Source organism: Lepidochelys kempii, chromosome 10 (genome assembly GCF_965140285.1).
Source record: "Lepidochelys kempii isolate rLepKem1 chromosome 10, rLepKem1.hap1, whole genome shotgun sequence".
Classification (NCBI taxonomy): domain Eukaryota; kingdom Metazoa; phylum Chordata; order Testudines; family Cheloniidae; genus Lepidochelys; species Lepidochelys kempii.
In genome coordinates, this window is record NC_136389.1 from 58,513,712 (window position 1) to 58,533,841 (window position 20,130).

General features: G+C 38.5%; 1 protein-coding gene across 3 annotated transcripts in view; it reads left to right on the plus strand.

Moving 5' to 3' along the window:
* Positions 1–20,130, plus strand: part of ADAM10 (ADAM metallopeptidase domain 10) — a 127,743-nt gene that overhangs the window by 69,271 nt on the left and 38,342 nt on the right. For all 3 annotated transcript variants that reach the window (XM_073303751.2, XM_073303750.2, XM_073303752.2), the window contains 4 exons: positions 10,540–10,643; positions 14,249–14,398; positions 16,784–16,876; positions 19,130–19,313. In XM_073303751.2, the coding sequence (XP_073159852.1) occupies positions 10,540–10,643; positions 14,249–14,398; positions 16,784–16,876; positions 19,130–19,313 (531 nt within the window). The remainder of the gene's footprint in view (positions 1–10,539; positions 10,644–14,248; positions 14,399–16,783; positions 16,877–19,129; positions 19,314–20,130) is intronic.

Here is a 20,130-nt window from a genome sequence, read left to right on the forward strand (position 1 = left end):
CTACCTAAGCCGTTGGTAAGTTTCAAACTCAGGGGTTTATGGAGACAAATATTACAAGATGCTCATTATCATACAACAGTACGAGTCATGATGTCCTGAAGTGATCCATGTGCAGTTATGGTCTGAAAGGAATCTAGAGCAGGCACAAACCTTACCCCACTTCAAACTTTTGTTGTTGTTTTATTATTCGCTAATTGGGCTAGTCCTCTAGCTGCAAGACTGGTGTACTAGTGGAGATCTTTCCTACAAAGTAAACACGAAGCCTTCCCTTGAGCTTGTTAAAATGTCACATACTGACCATGGTGCTTTCTTGTGAAGTTCTGTGGTATCCAAAAGGAGGGATGAGTAATCTAAATTCACATTAAAGTGCTCCTAGATTAATATAATTAGGTAAGAAAGATACCCAATTTAGCAGTGTAGAAAACAACAGCTTTCCCTGCACACATGGGTCCCAGACTCCTTCAGACTGGTACTTAAAAGGTGCAGTAACAGCCAGCAGCTAGCATTCTGGAACACTGTTCTGATGGGAATTTTCAGTTGATGGGAAAGTGCAGAAAATGCTAGCTACTAAGGTCGTAGATTGTAAGGCTAGAAGGGACCATTGTAATTATCTTGTCAGAGTTCCTGTGTAATACAGGCCATAAGACTTCTGTACATTCTGAATTATTTCCTGTTCAAATTAGAGCATATCTTATAGAAAACAATCCAATTTTGATTTAAAAATGGTCTAAGATGGAGAATCCATCTCCACCCTTGGTAAGTTTTCCCAGTGGTTAATTACCCTGTTAGAAATTTACATCTTATTTCCATTCTGAATTTGTCCAGCTTCAACTTCCAGCCATTGTATCATGCTGTACTCTTGTCTGCTACATTAAAGAGCCCATTATCAAAGTTTCATTTCCCACGTAGGTACTTATAGACTGCTCAAGTCCCCCCTTATCCTTCTCTTGTTAAACTAAATAGATTGAGCTCCTTGAGTCTATTGCTGTAAGGTAAGGCATTATTTTTTAATATTTGGCTCTTTTCTGAACCCTCTTCAATTTATCAACATCCTTCTTGAATTGTGGACCCCAGAACTGGACAGAGCATTCCAATAGTGGTTACACCAACACAGTAGAGGTAATAAAAGCTCCCCACTCCTACTTGAGATTCCCTGGTTCATATATCCAAAGATCACGTTCGCAGCAGCCTTTTTGGACACAATACTACACTGGGAGCTGGTGTTCAGCTGATTATCCGCTGCAGAGCACATACCTTTTCTGAGTCACTGCTTTCCAGGATAGTGTCCCCTACTCTGCAAGTAGACTCTATTCTTTGATCTAAATGTATAACTTTACATTTGGCCATATAAAATATGTCTTACCAAGTGATCCATATTGCTTTGTACCAGTGACCAGTCTTCCTTACCACTCCCTGAGCCTTTGCATCTGCTTGTGCACATTGATGATAATGTTAAGTAGTTATAGGGCCAGGAACTGATCACTGAGACCCAACTAGAAACATCCCCACTTGATGACTGTACCCTATTCACGATTCAATTTTGGGTCTGTCTATACTGCAGCTGGAGCTCAAGCTAACGCATTTTAAAAAAACAGCATGGGCGTCGCAGCATGGGCTCTCAAGCTTAGGGAGTCAGTACATGACATCAAAACTATTTTACTTTATTTACCAGATTTATAATCTTGTCAAAAATATATATAAAGTTTTAAAAGATCTATTTTCCATAATCCTGTGTCAGTTGCTTCCTTATTTTGGCAAGGAGCCATGTGCCCCCTGCTCACCCCACTGCAGGGGCAAGCTGGCCCCTTCCGGGAGCAGTGTGGGGCTGGGATAGGCAGGGAGTCTGCCTTAGCCTCGCTGCGCCCGCTGCCCAGTGGGAGCCACACTCCTTCCCAGAGCCAGCACCTCAAGCCCCAGCCCTGAGCTCCCTTCTGGAGCCAGCACCCCATACCCCCTTCTGCACCCTGAAACCCCTCCTACGCCCCAAGCCCCAGTCCTGACCTCCTCCCGAGCCAGCACCCCATATTCAGTCCTGCATCCAAACTCCCTCCCAGAGCCTGCACCCCTCACACCCTCCTGCACCCCAATCCCCTTCCCCAGGCTTAGCCAAGAGGCCTCTGTCACACTGTGAACCCCAGCCCAGTGAAAGTGAGCAATGGGGGGGTGGAGTGGGCGGGGCTTTGGGGAAGGGGGGGGCCTTGAGGAAGGGGCAGGGTAGATTCTGGGTTACCCTTAGATTCAAAAAACTGATCTTGGGCATAAAAAAGTTGGAGACCACTGCTTTAGAGGCTGCTGTTTTAACGTCCTCCTGAGTTTCTGTTAGAATGGGAAGAGTTTCTTCATCATCATCTCTTTAATTTTGCTTTGATTTTTCGTTGATAGCTTAGGATAACTTCAGAGCTTCCGTACATTGAAATATTTTAAAAATTAATGTATAATCTTTACTAAGACACCTCAAAACGATTCAGTGAGACCCTATACTTTCTTTGCCTTTCAAAGCATACTGTCTTAGATATGTAATCTTGTTTGTAATTGTAGTTTAATGAAATAGGCTCTGTACAACTTTTTAAAATGAAAACAAGAGCACACAAATCTTAGTTCCTCTTGCTGTATAATCTATAACTACTTGTAACTCTCATGAAATAGATGCAGATTGACATAGATAGCAGCTTGCACTGGAGGGGCAACAAAAAAAAAAAAAACACCTCTCAGTGCTAATTCACCAGGTTGTGGGGGAGGGGAAGGAATCTTTTTGCTTTAAGATGGAATATTTTTGGTCAGCCGTGTTTGAGCCTTTTGAAACAATATACTTTTTGAGCCTTTTCAGGCACCATAATGCAACATATGATTAGCATCTCAATGAAATCTTATTCAATAGACAAAAGGGTTTTTTGTAAATGGGGATTATATTGTCATCTTTATAAGAAGGCTTTTGTCTGTTACAGTGGATGTGGTGACCAGTGGAAGGCAGCCTTCTATTCATGACTTTGAACACAAAATGAATGATTTCAGATTCCTGAGCCACTCCCAGTCAAACTGTTTTATAACTCAGTGGCAATATGATGCAAATTAGTTACATTCATTGATGGATTAGTTTTAGAAACCAGTTTCTTCCACACACTAAGGCTTTCAAAGGAATTCTTTATTTAAATATGTGAACTGTATAATATGTTCACGAGTCACATTATTAAATACAAAATAAATTGCATGTTTACTCAGGTTAGTTGTGGAAGGGAAATCCTGCTCACAAATCGTTTACAGTAAGTCATAAAGGAAGTGGAAATTTTGGTGACCTCTTCAAGGCCTTGGAAAAGTTGCGTATTAACTTTTAATTGTTTAAAAAAAAAAAATCATGTACCTGTTTTGATGAGTCCTTATTTTGGTAACGTAGCATTATTCATCATTTACAAATTGTGTTTTTTTAATTACAACTTGCATTTCTGTGCCCCCTACTTTTGGTCACCATCTTGTAGATAAAAATATTTTTGAAGGTGTTATGGGAACCGAGTGTGAGTGATTGATAGTTCAGAAAAAAACTACTCCTTTAATACAGGTTTAACGTATAAATAGAAGTTTTAAAATTGTTAGTTTTTCTTAAATCACTTCTAGTGAGGAACCATGTGTCTAAATCCAGTGTACTTTTAATTATTTAACCATACATTGCTTAGTTGATAGCACTGTTTACTAACAAATAGAAAAAAAAAAAAAAAAAATCAAGAGTGACCTGGTTTCTTGCTCTCCAGACTGATATTATACTTGGTATTCTGACAGAGTAAAAAATGATTTCTTACTTAAAACATCCCTGGTTACTAATGTCATTACATGTAACTGGGAGGCAGAATAGCTATGAAGTGTTAAAGTGTTATGGCTGTCACTAAATATTAAGTAAGGAGAGTAGGGATTTTAAAGGGATTATGTGTAAAAAGTTCCCCAATGTGGCCTCTGTTTCAAATATCTAACACTTGTAGGAGAATAGGAAAAATAGTTTTACGGTTGTTCAATGTATTACCTTGCAACTCTTTGGCCAGAAGATCATCCTATTTTACATCCAGTGCAGGCTTAGTAGAGAGGTCCAGATGCCCTTCTTGGGTTTACTGGAAAGTTGTGGTGCGGAAGGGGTGTCCGAACTTGGCCTTTTGAAGACATATGCTCCTCTGCTGGTCAGCTCTGCGAAAGCTGGAGCTAGGATCAAGGGCTATTTCAGGACAACTGGAGAACCAGATGGGAGCTATTCTTCCTACAGGAGTTTAATAGCATCAGAGAAGCGCTGCCTAATCCATTGTGATTCAAGGAAGCATCATTACTTTAGCACTCACCATCACAGGCTATTCTGACACCACCTCCTCATCCCCCAAGTTCAGAGTCATGCCCACACTGAAATGAATGGGCAGTCCTTGCTGCCCTGCTGCTCCTTGGACAGCAGAAATGTAGTGCTACTGATATATTTTTTTTAAGTGGATATGAGTTCTGTTTGGAACTATATTACTCTGAATACTAGCATAGCCATAACTTCTAATAATTTATTGGTTTTGGAATGTACAGCTATCTGTCAAAAGGATAATAATTAATCCAAACTTGTTTGGTGTCAATATTCCAATTGAACAATTAAAAGCCAGCAGAAAAAGGTCCTAAAAAAGTTCTAGTCTCATCTCAGTAAATTTTCTCTAAAAAGTTGCCATCATGGGAAGGATCTTCATTTTGAGTAGCATTTGCTGTAGTAAAACGGCTTGAAAAATTCCTGACTGCAAATGTGGTATCACTTGTACCAGAATCTCAAGCCAGCTCCCTTGGTAGAGATGGTAGGCACCATCAGCTAGTTAGTGTCTCGATACACTGATAATATGGCTTGGGTGTGTCTGTTGTGTTTTGATATCACTTAAAACCTCTTTAAGGTTGCTACTGCACAAAGGGCCTCTTGTCCCCTAAAACTTTTTGGAAAATGGGACTTCAAAACCCCATATTCAGATATGAGAAACCCTAGGAAAATATTCATTTAAGGGGTCTCTACATATCTCTGAAAAGAATGCTACGGTTATAAGAAAAAACAAACCACAAACTTATAAGTCCATTTGAGATACAAGATGTTGGTATCATTCTTTTGGAAGTGGGAAATATCTGCCTAAACTGCAGGAAACAGACTTTAGGAAATCCCTGAGTGCATTCTTAGCTTCTTAAACTGTGATCTTGTTTCCTGAAAAGGCAGCTCATTGTTGACAGATCCCACCAAACACTATTTTCGTTATCGGTGCTGCTGAACAGGCCATATTGAAGGTCCTGTTGGACTGTAAGAACAAGAGTCCTAATTTAGATTTGTGGTGGCCAGTGAGTGGCATTTATTTATTTATTTATTTTTTAAGGAAGGGGTTTCTATTGCCACCCTGAAGATTGTGTGGTGGTTGTGTATGTGAAATCTGCTGGTACACATGTACTGTTGGTCATCACTTTCTATTGGCCGTCACTCTTTAGCTCCCCAGAAATTCAAGTGTGAGGTTTATCTTGGAGCCAGGCAACTTGGTTCAATAAAATCATCCTAAACTAGCATTAATTTTGGAAAAAATCCTGGTTAAGTCAGCAATTTAAAAAAAAATTTGGTTTATTGCATGCCACAGCTTAGGTCGCAGCCATCCTCTCTAAAAATATTAAAAAATACAGAACATAAGAGCACTTATGAGGAAGCTGACATGCCTAATTGGGGTAAAAAAGGTCTTGTGATGACATTGTCACTAGTTTAGGGAAAGCTGCCAAAATCCTGTAAAAAAAAAAAAAAAAAATAGCTGAAAAGATCCTGGCAACAGCCAGTCACTGAACATTCATTATCAGTAAAATTAAAAAATAAGTTGGAGAATTTATGACTTGTGTTGTCAGTCTTCTTGCAAACACGACCATTTACAGTAATCTTTATATTTAGTAACTGGGCCATAAATCAAATAGCTTATTTTTGAAAGTTTTCATTTTGACAGAGAAAAATTGTTTTAAAATCTCTCTATAAAACACATTTAAGAAATAGTTGTTATATAAAGTCTGTGTGCTACTACACTATTTCTCTCAGGTAAGGAAAGCTTGTTAACCATATTCTTTAAAGTCCTAGACAATGGATTAACAGAAAAATCATATGTGTATTGTAGAATCTTCTTAATTGGTTTGGGTCTACAGCAAAAGTAATATTATGTGGCTTTGTAAATTTCAGTGTCTTCTAGTGTTAAACCATACAAGAAAAGTTAAGTACTCACCTCAAATCCTAAAATAGAAAATGAAATACTAGGGTTTTTCTGTTCAGTCTTTTCTATGACTGCCTACTACCTTTTTCTTCTGTGATTGTGGAAATGTGTGTAACATTGTTTCTGGGGTAGAAAAGGGTATGGGGAGGAATATATGGTGCATTTCAACTTGAATTATTGATCTTCCTTTTTGTTTTTGTTGTTGCTTGAGAATGATCCAGCACCAGGACTGCTTGCTTTGTTCTTATTCTCGCCCCACTCCCCCACCCATTCCTTCACTATCCCACCACCAGAAAATGAAATCCTCCAAAAGATGATTGATTTGTGTTTAAGGGCCTTTAAAAGAAACATACCTTATGATAACCTTTGCCAATATTAGATTTGCAACAAAAACTAACGTGTGACCTTCATTACATCATGTGACTAAAGCTGATTATGAACATAATTGGATTTAAGACACAGCTTATTTAAAGTTTCTCTGTAAATTCAATTCCCCTCCTTCACAACTGGCAGTATTAAACAGTAAAACATCAGACAGACTATTGCCCATGCTGGGTAGAAGTATAAATATTGTGCACTTGTCTAGTTCAAAGGTTTTCCCATAGAACGAAGTATTGCTGTTCTGAGTTGTGATATTTCATTGAAAAGAAGATATGAGTGTTCCAAACATTTCTTGTAATGCAGCCATATTTTCCAAAGACATGTGGACAATAGATCCTACAATATTAACAGTGTATTAAACTAATGGACTTTTGCTTATCCATAAACAAGTGCTGTTTCTCAACCTATCTTTGAAAAGCAGTATTTCTTGAAACTTGCAGACTACACAAAGCAAAGCTCACTCAGCCGTTCAATAGTGCAGTAATCTTCCTGCAAATATCTAACTCAGGAACACGTAAGCTATAAGAAGATCTATGCTAATTATTAAATATAATGAAAAGGTTATTTTTACATACATATATCAGTTTGAGTTTTAATTTAAAACCACAATTTGTACTGAATACTATATCTTTAAAACTAGAGTTCACTGTATGATATACTTCCATTTGACTCTAACATTCATCCCGACTTGATCCTTTGACATCAGGAATTGGGATTTGAAAGAGAAGGCTCCCATCTTATGTTCATTTCCCTAGATAGGAAATTAAACCATTTCAGGGAAATGTACATTGAATTCATTTGACATTGGAATAGAATTTTAATGTAAGTGGATAGAAATGTATTTTTCTTTGAAAATGCAAATTTCAAAATAGTTTTAAAATGAAGTTGTTTTTGGCAAAAGTGATTATGTAAACTTCCCCTTACTCAACAGATATGCATGCCCCTTTCTGTTTTAATCACATCCAATTCTTCACTGAAAATCATACTTTTATTCTGCCTTTCACCTAATCAGCAAAATGGTTAGCAAGCTGATACATTTAGAAATTTAGTGTTGAGTTTGTGAGGGACAAAAAGATCACAACTTTGAATGCAGTTCTCGGGTTCTCTGCATTGTCATTTAGAAAGTCCTTTTTACTTGTAAACTGAGCAAATTTGAATTGGAAGTTGGAGAAAATCAATATGGAACACCATTATTTCAATTTTAGTAAATTTTTCACTTAAGAAATTAAAGTTAAATATACAATAAATGACAGTGACTTGAATTTCTAAAAGGAAATCTGTAGCGGTAAGCTTAGACACTGCATTCTTGCCTACTGTGGAGTTAGCTGCTATTTAAAGAAAATGTCATTGGTTCATGCTAATTGTCCAGACAATAGCATTCATTGTCCTAGAGGCAAGTCTGTCACTCTTCACTTCCTTTTTATGCACAGGATATTCCCATTCTTGCATCTCCTTTTCCCATAAGGTTCCCATTTCTCTTCTCTATTCTTCCTATTTTAAAAGCCAACATTTTCCCTAAATAGTAAATACCACTATTTGTAGCTATGAAGTGGCCACTGCACATGTAGTGGGTGCCACCTACAGTTATACTGTACCATGTCCCTATTCTCATCTCAGGAAGCACATTTCTATTAGAACAGGAGAACACTATCATCTTGCATTTCAAATTCTTGAAACAAACTACTTTTGTTTAGTCAACATTGTGCAAGGGTAAATGCTTTATTCTTTGCTTTGTAGTATCAGTGATTTATGCTGCAGAAAACTAACTAGTTTTGGTGGCATTGATCTGGATTCTGTACTCTAGGGGTATGGTGCAGTTAGAAATAGACTTTGAAGTTTATAACGGTTGTAGCTTAGTTTCCGTTAACTATCAGATTATAGTAATTCTAAATCTTGCTCTTCTCTCTGCTTCCCCACAAAGTTATTTTCATTTTTTAAAGCACGGTATGGCCATGTCTACATTAGACTTTCAACAGAGTAGCTCTATTGGTTGTGTCCCCCAAGTGTGTGATCTCGCACTGACTTAGTTAGCTCTTTTGGCAAAAGTTCCAGTCTAGATGCAGTTGTAATAGTACAGTTTTGCCAATATCTGTTTTGCTCAGGGTGGGGGTGTAAAATAAGCTGTAACAGTAAAAGCATAGCTTTGCTGGTGTAAACTGCCTCCACACTAGGACCACTTTGCTGGTATAGTATACAGGTCTACTTATACCGACCAGTAAAGCACTCCTACTGTAGACATAACTTATGGTTACACTCTGCCAAAACACTGACCAATAAGCTGTATTTACTGATACATCCAGTAAAACCAGAATGCCTCTGTAAGGTGGGAAACTGAGGCACAAGTCCACCCAATGGACTTAACAAGTTTTTTCCTTTGTAAATTTCAGACAAAATCATTGTCATTTAAAGTTTTTGATCATATATAACACAGTAAAATGGAGCAGATAGGGATCCAAGTTACCGACTTCTGTTGTACCGGGAAGCTCTCCATTTCATGATGGTCATCTCAGTCTCTGGACTGGTGTTCTCCAATTTGAGCCCTTGTTCACTTGAGTTTTCATACGTTCTGTTCTTCATCATAAAAAGCATCCTAAATTATTTGTTAACCTTTATTTTTCTTATTTGAGTTAGAAATTTATAGGGAAGAACATGCCCTAATAGCAGCGCATTCTTATATTTTCCAAACATGGGTTTTTGGAGATTTTTTGTTCGGTTTAGTAGCAATGCTCATAAATCATTGAAAATCCTACTGTTACAATTTGAAGTACTTACTCAGTCTAGGGCCAAGATGTTTAATTGTTCCCCAACAGCTCTGAAAGTCTTTTGAAATATTAAAGTACCATATGACTTGTAAGGTTCTTTTAATTTTGTTTGTAGATGGCAGCAAAGGTTATAAAATACAACCCATTCAACTTGTAAATATTCTACAGACTATTCAACTTGGGACACTATAGCACAATCTTCAGGCAACTTGGTCCAGTTGCTGGAAAATGGGACAGGGAATTAAGATGTGAATTCTTTTCCCAGTGCTGCCACAGACTTACTGTGCGACTGTGAACAACTCACTAAATTTCTGCGCCGTAGCTTTTCCTTTGTAAAAAGAGAGACCCACCTGTAAAATTCCGATCATTACGTAAGGAAATGGTTCTACGTATGGCCTAGTTTATATAAAATATACACTTCCCATAAGAGCAAATATATATATTTGAATATGTTTAACTTTAAGCTTACATTGAGTAGTCACTAGTGATTGTTTTGTTGTTGTCATATTCATGTTAGTGAGACTTAAATTTGTGGGTTGATGAGAGAATAAAGTTGCTCCAGTATAGTAAGAAAGTTCACAAGTGAATGAAGGATTTTAAAATCTGGCACTTGTTACTTTACATTAACAGAATGCCTGGGGTAGAATTAAAAATGACCAATATTGTAAAACAAGTAATAAGATAATTTCCTCTTGCCTACCAGGACCTAATTTCAAGGTCTTCCTTTCTTCAGCAAGAATTCATGACATTATTAGAACCAAATTAATGTAAGGAATACTTCTTTAATGGCCAATGATGTCATCAGCTCTTGCAGTAGAATCAAAATCCTAAACAGTCTGGTCAAATAAATGCTTCAGTTCACTTTTTTTTAAAGCTTACTTTTCATTCTAAAACTATCCATGTTTTAGTATTTTTTAGTATTTTAAGTTTCACAATTCATTTTTGTGTGAAAGAAACTAAGAAAAATTAAGTTAAGCTTGAAAAAATTCAGATATTCTGTTGCATACTCAAGTTGCAATCTCTGAAGATTAGAGATTTTTCCTTGAAGTATCAAGTGAGCAATATTGGACACTAACTGAAAATTAATCTGATACTTTCACATTTTATACATAAGTAAAATTTAAACAAATATTCACAAGTTGAAAAATCAAAATAACCTAATTTTCCCAACATTTTAGAGTATCCTCATAAATATGGACCACAAGGCGGTTGTGCAGATCATTCCGTGTTTGAAAGAATGCAGAAGTACCAAATGACTGGTGTAGAGGAACCAACAACACAGGTATAGCACATGGTATAATGGATCCTATTGATAAAATGAAAATTAAATATTGGTATTGCTCCTCTGTATGTGCCCATACACTCTTTTCCTAGCCCACCTCACCTGCCCCCCACTTCAAGTTGCCCATACAATTTCAGAGGACTTCTCCAGCTTAACAAAGGTATCTGAAAAATCATTTTCCTGTCTTTAAATTGTTTATATTTTGAAAGCTATTTAAATGCATGTCCAAAAGTCTACGTTCCTGAACACAGGTGTAGTATATATGCTGGTTGGTATGTTATGTTCATGTCAGTGAAGGTGCATATGTGCACAGGTACTTGGGTTTCAGTTGAGAATATGTTTTGTATACAGAACGGAGGTCTGGGTAGATGTTAACTCAAAGTTAGTTATTCTTACAGTATTATAGAGTGGCAGTAGCCACTCCATAATTAGGGTTGCAAATGAGTTCCTATTACCAGTCAGACTTTGCTTCTACACCACCTAAAATCTGCAACCAGTCATGTCAGCCGTGGAACTGAAAAGTTAGTCACGCTGAAAAGCCTATTTGTTTGTTTTTGTCTGGTGACTAGCAATTCAGCTTTAACCCACTGAAGACTAACCAGCTTCCTAAGGTTTCTGGGGAGAGGGAAGAGTGGTTGGTTCGTGAAGAGCAATCTATTGGTTACAGGCACAGGGGACCCAAGAGTTTCTTATGTCTGCAAGTAGCTCATTTTGTTACATGTAGATTCTTTGTACTATATCCATCACTATGGAATTTGAACACCTTCCAGAGGCAAATTAAGGAACATGGGTGGAATGAGCCTCAGAATGACTGCAGCAGGCAATGAAAGTTTGAATGGAAAGGCACTTAAAATTTACCCAATGTGGAGCCCTACTTTTTTGGTTCTCCTCGGATGCACAGGAGTTTAGGTGTTCCTTATGAGAACCTTGGGAGATCCACAGGAAGGAGGGAAGAATTGCCCCTCTGTGCTGTCCTTTGTAATCTTCTTAGTCTCCTAATTTCTCCCCTCACTGCCTCACATATTTTGAAATGTGCACAGAGGAGGGGATCCCCTCCTAGCAACCTTAATATCTTCAGCAGAGGCAAAATACTCTTTAGTGGATATTAGGAGATGCACAGATGAGGACTTCCACTCCTGTAGACCTCAGGAAGAAAATCATTCCGAGTCCTTTGCTCTGCCAAGTTCCATATTAGTTCTGAAAGACTAATGAAATGGTTATGAAACTATTAAGGTTGCAGATACATATCTGAATGTTACTTTTCAAGAACCTGTTAGCTTAAAAAAAGGCTAAAAATTAGATAAGGTTGTACTCCTTAAACACAACATTGCCTTCTTTAAAAGTAACCTTCACTCCACCCTCAGTAAAAACAGCACAGAGCAAACTGATCGCTGAATACCATAATCTCCATAAAACTGCATGTTCATATAATGTTAAAAACCATTATTGTAATCTTTCTTTCTTCCATTGGACTATGCCTTAGTTTAGACAATGGTTTGTGTCTCATTGTAATAAGCACTAAAATTTTCCTTTATATCCACCCTATATGTTAATATATTTTTGGAACTTTCAGTGAGGAAATCCTGCAAATACAGCTAATTACACATGAAATATTTTCTTTTCTTCATTCCCTACATATTCTGGAAAGGGGGAGGGCCACAAAGCAAATTGCATCCATTTTCTGACCTTGAAGGGTAAAACCTGGTTCAGATGCTAATGGTTTAAATTAATTTTACTTTCAACAGACCTGCTCAGGTGGGATTTGCAAAGTGCTTTAGTGTTTTAGGAGCCAAAGTCTTACTGAAAATCAGTGAGAATCGTGTTAAGTCACTAAGATGCTGTTGAAAATGGCACCCACAGTCCCTTATGCTACAGTACTTGCAACTTTATTTTAATTATCTTGATTAATAAGTCAACTTGCTAAATTGAGTCTTTCAAAGCTGGCAGTATCCATCTAAGATCCTACCGAATAATCTCTTACATTATGGATTTGCTCCAAGTCCTTGTCTCTAGCTAAAAATGATCTTTCCAGTGTTAGGAATGTCCTGATCCCTAGTGTGGATGGTTTCGACTGTCATGACTATTTTCAGAGCTGTCCAATAGATTTACTTTCAGCGGTTAGATGATACTCTGCTGACAAAAGCACTGGTAGCCAAAACCCTATTTACACTGTGGCTCAAGAAATTGCTAACACTGGTGCAACTGAGCCAGTGCAGATGGATCCAGTGTTGGGAGCAACAGGACTTTTCCCCCAAAACTGCCATGTGTAGACGTGACCTACTAGAGGATGATGAGACATAAATAGGGCCCTACCAAATTCATGGCCCATTTTGGTCAAATTCATGTGGTAGAATTTTTAAAATCTAACTTCCATGATTTCAGCTATTTTAAATCTGAAATTTCACTGTGTTGTAATTATAGGAGTCCTGACGCAAAAAGGAGTTGTCAGGGGAGGTCGCAATGTTATTGTAGGGGGGATTGCACTACTGCTATCCTTACTACTTTGTTGCTGCTGAAGGCAGCGCTGCCTTTGGAGCTGGAGAGCAGCGACTGCTTGCTAGGAGCCCAGCTCTGAAGGCAGAGCTGCCTTCAGCAGCAATGGAGAAGTAAGGATGGCATGGTATGGGACAGAGCTGGGCACCAGCGTATTGTACGGTATGGTATTGCCCACCCTTACTTCTGAGCTGCTGGCAGGGCACTGCCTTTGGAGCTGGGCCATCGGCCAACAGCTGCCGCTTGCAGGCCACACAGCTCCAAAGGCAGTGCAGAAGTAAGGTGGCAATACCGCAACACCCGTAAAATAACCTTGCAAGCCCACCCCTCACTCCCTTTTGGTCAGGACCCCCAATTTGAGAAACACTGGTCACCCCTATGAAATTTGTAAAGTATACGGTAAAAGCACGCAAAAGACTAGATTTAACGGCAAGGGAGACCAGATTTCACCGTCCGTGACACATTTTTCACGGCGGTGAATTTGGTAGGGCCCTAGCTATAAAGCAGTGAATGCCGCTAAGGCAAATGTGTTAGCTATCAGTGCTCTGAATGGCAGAAATAGTGGATGCATTATTCTGGCTGTTTGGCAATACTTCATTCCACATTCAAGCATTGGAGTGTTTCAGCTTGTTCAGGTTAATGACTGTTAGAGTAGTAATGATCTGAAGTAACAACCTTTTTGTTGTGGTGAGGAAACATTTCTAGAATTGATTTTTATATCTACAAATTGGATTTGTGTTTGTTTCTTCACCATTGCAAAGAGCTACATAGTTTTCTATTATGGTTTCATAGGTTTTAGAGGCACAGAATTCCTGTGATATGATGGTACCAAAACTTCTCTGTTCTTGTTGGCTATATTCTAAATTGCAGGGCTAAACTCAGAGGAGTTATGACTAAAGTGTGCTTATGAAGTGGATGACCTACTTGAAGACTAGCCTAGTTCACGATTTAGGAAACTTTCCTATAATAAATAGGATAATAGAGGTCTTCATGTGTGTTCTTCTCTTAAGAATACTGCACTCATGTAAAAAGCATTAGTGTTTTTAAATATGATTTAATTTAAAAGAATATGTACAAAATTAATGCTTCATTGCTTTCTTATGTATGTATAGAAACCCTACAAAGAATATAACATCAATGGTCCAGAGCTTTTAAGAAAAAAACGTGCAGCTCAAGCTGAAAAAAATACTTGTCAGCTCTACATTCAGACTGATCATCTGTTCTATAAGCATTATGGAACAAGGGAAGCTGTGATTGCACAGGTATTTGTAAGCCTTTAGTCACTATTCCAAGAGTCTGTTCTTTTTCTCTTTAAGAGGGAATAGTCTAGACAAATGCATTTTTATCATGGTGCTTTTCATGTTTAGGTCTGTTTAAACTTTTTCGTCTGCTACTGCTATCCTGGCATTATTAAGGCAGCTTTCTCATTGACCCACCACAAGGGTACCACGTGCCCAATGTTCAGAGGTGATAGGCAGTTGGACCTCTCTTTAATGGGAGTTGTGGGTGTTTAGCACCTGTGAAAATCAGGGAAAAGAGTTCCTTTTGGAAATGTCAGACTTGTATGAAAGTCTGAAAAAATGCTATGTTAGCATTTCAAGAGAAAAGCTACACAATGTAAGCTCTGAGCACTTTCAGTTAATGACAGTGGGTATGTCAGCAATGCAGCTGGGAGTATGCCTTCTAGGCTGGGTAGACCAATCATACTAGCTCTGCTTGAGCTAACATGCTGAAGCACTGTTGCCATAGCGGCACAGGTTGTGGCTTAGGCTAACCACCCAAGCGCAAACCCAAGGAGTCAGGAGGACTTGCACTTGGTGACTAGCTTGAGCCCCTCTGCCTGTTCCACAACGTCCACACTGCTATTTTAGTGTCTACCTGTGCTGTGATCCGTGTTCCCAGCTGCGGTATAGACGTTTCCAGTAAGACCAACTCCTATAGAGACAAGTTCAGTAGATGGTCAGTGAAGAAGTAGGAAGAAACTAAAAGTAGACAATCTTCACTTATTTCAATGAATTCCTAGCCAGGAAATTTACTTTCTTGGTTCCTCTTCTGTTTGTAAAAAAAATCTAGGTAACACGTGTTACTTCTTCTTGAAGTGTTCCGTAGCTTCACAGCCCATTTTTGCATCTAATTTAATGTAGATTAATAGTTCATTGGACTGTACAGCTACAATTCATAATGGGTAACATTTTCAGAAGTGCCCTAGTCCCATTTTCAAGAGCGAGTTAGATACTTAGGCACCTAATGGAAAGTCAATGGGACTTAAGAGCCTATATCTCTTCTTTGAAAATGGGGCTTGGGCTCCTGAGGTCTACATCCCCAAAGGGACTTAAGCTTTGCAACACTTTTAAACTTTTAGGTTTACAGCTGTCCAGTGGACAGCCCCAATTTAGGCAATGCATGGTGAGAGTTAAGTGCATAAGAATGGGATTCAGAAAAAGGCAACAAGCTGAACGGGGAGCAGCTTAAGCTAGCCACTAGGAAATACTGAGGGAAAGGGGTGGGGTTTAGGCCCTGCCACACAAAGGTAGTTAGGCGCTTCCCTCCAACCTGGAGTTAAATGCCTATTTCAGTTCAGCATTCATACCTGTGAATTCTCTTGTGGAGTTGTGTACTGAGCTTTACAGTCAATCTTTGGTCCAGGGAATATCTATTTATATAAAGTGGAGCAGTTTCAACAGGAGAAATTGAGTTAGGACGCTCACCTGGAATGTGGGTAAACTGCATTCAAGCGCTTGCTCCAAAGCAGGCACAGTGGAGATTTGAAAATGGGTCTCTCCCATCCTAAGTGAGTGCCCTGACTATTGGACACACGTCCACCCTTCCCATTCCCCCAAATTCCTGATCTGGTCATCCCCAGCTGTCTCTTTTTTCACAGATTAGGTGTGCTCTAAGCACACCTAATGGATTGGGCACCCCAGGTGAGATAGGCAGATGAATGCTTAGTTTGAGAATCCCACAGGTGTTTAGGTGCAAGCTAGGGCGGACATCAAGACTGAAGCAGTTTTGTGCAGGCCCACTGGCAGGAACTTGCATGGAAATTTAGGTGACCGCAATGTTAGGCGCCAGCTGAGTGGGGGTTTTGAGGATCTCATTGGTCCCTAAATATTGGACATAAGTCCACTTAAAGTGGCAATTAGGCACCTAAGTCCCTTTGTCATTTTAATCCTTAAGTCACTTAAGTGCTTTTGAAAACTTTATCCCATATTCTTAAGAAGGCAAATGGTGGTTTTTCATATTTGCTTTCTAGTAAAAAATAGAATAACGTGCAATGACAATTTACAAAATAAAAACTTTTCCAGTGTATTGTTCTTTAAAATAATGTAATCCTTGAGGATACTTTTCACTGTACTTTGATGTTAGGGTGAATTGAATGGCTGTCACAAACAAATATAATTATTTCCAGTTATTTGTATTGGGTGAGCAAAGTTAATTTAGCAATAGGGGATATCGAAGATTTTTATGGTCTGAACTATGTATACTGATTATTCATTAAGGGTACTTTATCACATATCAGTGAAAGTTAATACTGCACGTTAATTTTCACGTGAAGATGCTTGCATTGAAGTTTTCTTGTGTAGTATAGTATGTAGAAAACATTTTTTGACTGTAAACACTTCAGTTTTTCTCTTTCTGATTAATAGATATCCAGTCATGTTAAAGCAATTGACACAATTTACCAGTCAACAGATTTCACGGGAATCCGTAACATCAGTTTCATGGTGAAACGAATAAGAGTGAGTAATTCTGTTGCTGCAGTCATATCTGAATGTGAGGAGTGTTTGTTTAAAAGAATTATTGCCATTTAACTATCATTGCTGACTATATGATACTTTCATGTTAAAAACAGTCTGTTATAATTGTCCTCCTACCTAATTTCTTCAGTGCTCTTGCAGTCTTAATATTCACATAGCCATGGCTTTCATTATGGCTTTGTGATGTTTCAGTTAAGTGTTTGATATAGCGGACTAATTTAAGGGACAGAGCTTCTCACATATTGGTTATCAGCAGTGATGGGACAGGAAATTCAGGAGAAATATAGGAGTTTACTTGGGGGCTGTTAAAATATTAATTTTTTAAAACTTCCTATATTTGATGCTTTAGGCCAATGGTCACTGCAGAAATTTGCTTCCTAATTTTAAAGTTCAGCTTATCCTTAAAATGCTCCTTTCATTGGTGGGGAAAATGTAGTCAGTACATTAATATACAGAAACATCAATTAGTTGTTAAAGGTGACATGCAAAGAAGGAAACTGTTGTGCTTGTTCCCTTCTTGTTGCTTTGACATACAAAGAAGGCCTGAAATTCTAAGTGTGTGAGATAAGTGGTGGCCTTCAAAAATTAGAAATTTGAGTCTTTTAAACAGGGTTTGTTTATGTACAGGGAGGAGAGGATTAATTCCCTCCAGCTCAGGTGAAACTCTGTGGCTCTTCTTATGCAAGAAGTTAGATTAAGTGATCTTGGTGGTCTCTTTTGGCCTTCAAATGAATTAATCTACCTTGGAAGGATATCTGACATTACAAGAGACCAACTAAAAGGGGGAGCAATTGAGAGGAAAGGATTGTAGTCTAGTATTAAAGATTTTTTTTAATCTTTGTAACACCTATGTAACTAATATATAAACAGCTTGGGAGAAAGAAGGTCTTTTTTTGGAAGAGTCAGCACTCCAGCCTCTTGGGTTAAGGCAGGGATCGGCAATCAGAATGTGGCCTGTCATGGTAAGCCCCTAGTAGGCTGGGCCAGTTTGTTTATCTGCAGCGTCCGGAGGTTCAGCCGATCACCGCTTCCACTGGCTGCAGTTCGCTGTTCCAGTCCAATGGGGGCTGAGGAAAGGGCAGCCAGCACATTCCTCGGCCTGTGCCACTTCCCGCAGCCCTCATTGGCCTGGGACGGCGAACTGCTGCCAGTGAAAGCTGCGATCGGCCGAACCTGTGGATGCTACAGGTAAACAAACTGGCCCAGCCCGCCAGGGGCTTACCCTGACGGGCAGCATGCCAAAGGTTGCCGATCCCTGGGTTAAGGTGTGAGGTAGCTCACGATACACCAGACCACTGAAAAGTTCCTCTGGGAAAAAATAGGAAGATCAGACCAGACTGGATTACTTGATATGCCTGACTCTTAAAAATAAAAAGATAAAAGCAGAAAAAAAACTTCTATTAAAAGGCTGCCTTTATACATTATAAAAAAGCAAAAGACCAAAGTGCAATTTTTAAAAAAACTTCCTTTTGCACATTGCTTTTAAGCCTCCAACTTTTAGACTGTTACACATGAAATTGCTCTGTGCATACTTGCATGTTTCGTTGTGTTCAGTTTAAAAAAAAAAAACCTCTAATCAGCTTCTGCCTTAGTGCATGTTTGTGCTCAGAAAAAAATATTGGAGAGACTTCCACAGTACAATGAGCTGAATGGAATTTACGTATAGCCCATAAATCTTGCTCTTAGCTTTATGTTGAAGATTTAATCTGAGCATGCAGTTTTACTCTATCGGACACTTTTTTACAAATTTTTCTTGTTCTTAGCTGTATCTAAGCATTCTGACCTTCGTGTGCTATGAGGTAGTAGCATGTGCGATCAGTGTACCTTACAGGATGTAATACAATCTTTTTGTTCCAGGAACTTGCATTAAAGTAGATACAGTAGTCAACTGGATAACCAGATGAAAGTCCAATTTCAGAAATGTAGAATTAAGGTTATAAATACACCCTTTTTTTAATTCTTGTGGATGAAGTTTGTCTTCAGGAAGCATTTGAAGGAAGAAGGAGGTTGTAATTTGCCACATAAATGCAGTTACGTTGTTTTATGAAACAAGTTCACTTTAGGACTCAGGATTTTCCAGATAGTATGAATTGATATGTAGTGTCTATAAATCTTTAGATATTCATGTAATTATTTGACACCGCAGTTGATAATAGGAAGTTTTTCTTAGCAAGCTTGTATTAGCTGGACAAAAATGCAGTGTCTGATTCAGTATAAACTTGAATTTACTTTTAGATCAACACAACTGTTGATGAGAGAGACCCTTCCAATCCCTTCAGATTTCCTAATATTGGTGTGGAGAAGTTTTTGGAACTGAACTCTGAGCAGAATCATGATGACTATTGCTTGGCCTATGTATTTACTGACCGTGATTTTGATGATGGTGTCCTTGGTCTGGCTTGGGTTGGAGCCCCTTCAGGTAATTAATCCATAACTAGAGTACTCTCCTACAGAAACCAAGTATTTTTAAGTAGGAGCAAGGAAGAAAAATATCAACTGTTGACTTTACTGAAATATTTGTAGGTCTGATTCTTCACAGTTTTTGATAATGTATGATTTGAAATTATGTAAACATCAGTACATCATGTGCCACTAACGATTTGAGTCACACAGATTCCCCTATTCATTACTTTTCTTTATAACAGCACCTTAATTCTCTGGGCGAATAGTTGACAAGGTATGAGTGACCAGTGAAATGAAAGAGGTGTCAGAAGTGCTTCAAATAAATTATAACCAGGGCTCCTTGTATTCTACAACAGTCTACAGCCATAAAATTCACGCCTTGCCATAGATTTGTACTCCAAGATCTCTGGCTTCCAGCTCTTATGGATACAAATAACTTGGAAATCTGAACAGAGTATAAACCAATGTAGTGATGTCTGCAGAGGTACTGAAACAATATCTCTGTACTTGCCCTTCCTAGATGATTTTTCTTTAAATTTCACTGAGACTCTGACCAATTTCATTCCAGCCATGTATCTTAATTTTCTGTTTCTAACCATTTCCTGATAGCATTTTATTATGTCATTTCATGTGGAGAAATTTAACAGAGCCTTTGTGATAACGTGCATTGGAGCTACGAAAATCTGCTATTCCAATAGTGTCTTATACCTACTCAAGTGTGACATAAGAGAAAATCTTTCTAGAGACTGACTTTGACCATTGGAGAAATACCATTTACCACCTAGCAAGGAAAATCTTTTCATCCATGTGGATAGACAACTATCTCCCTCTGC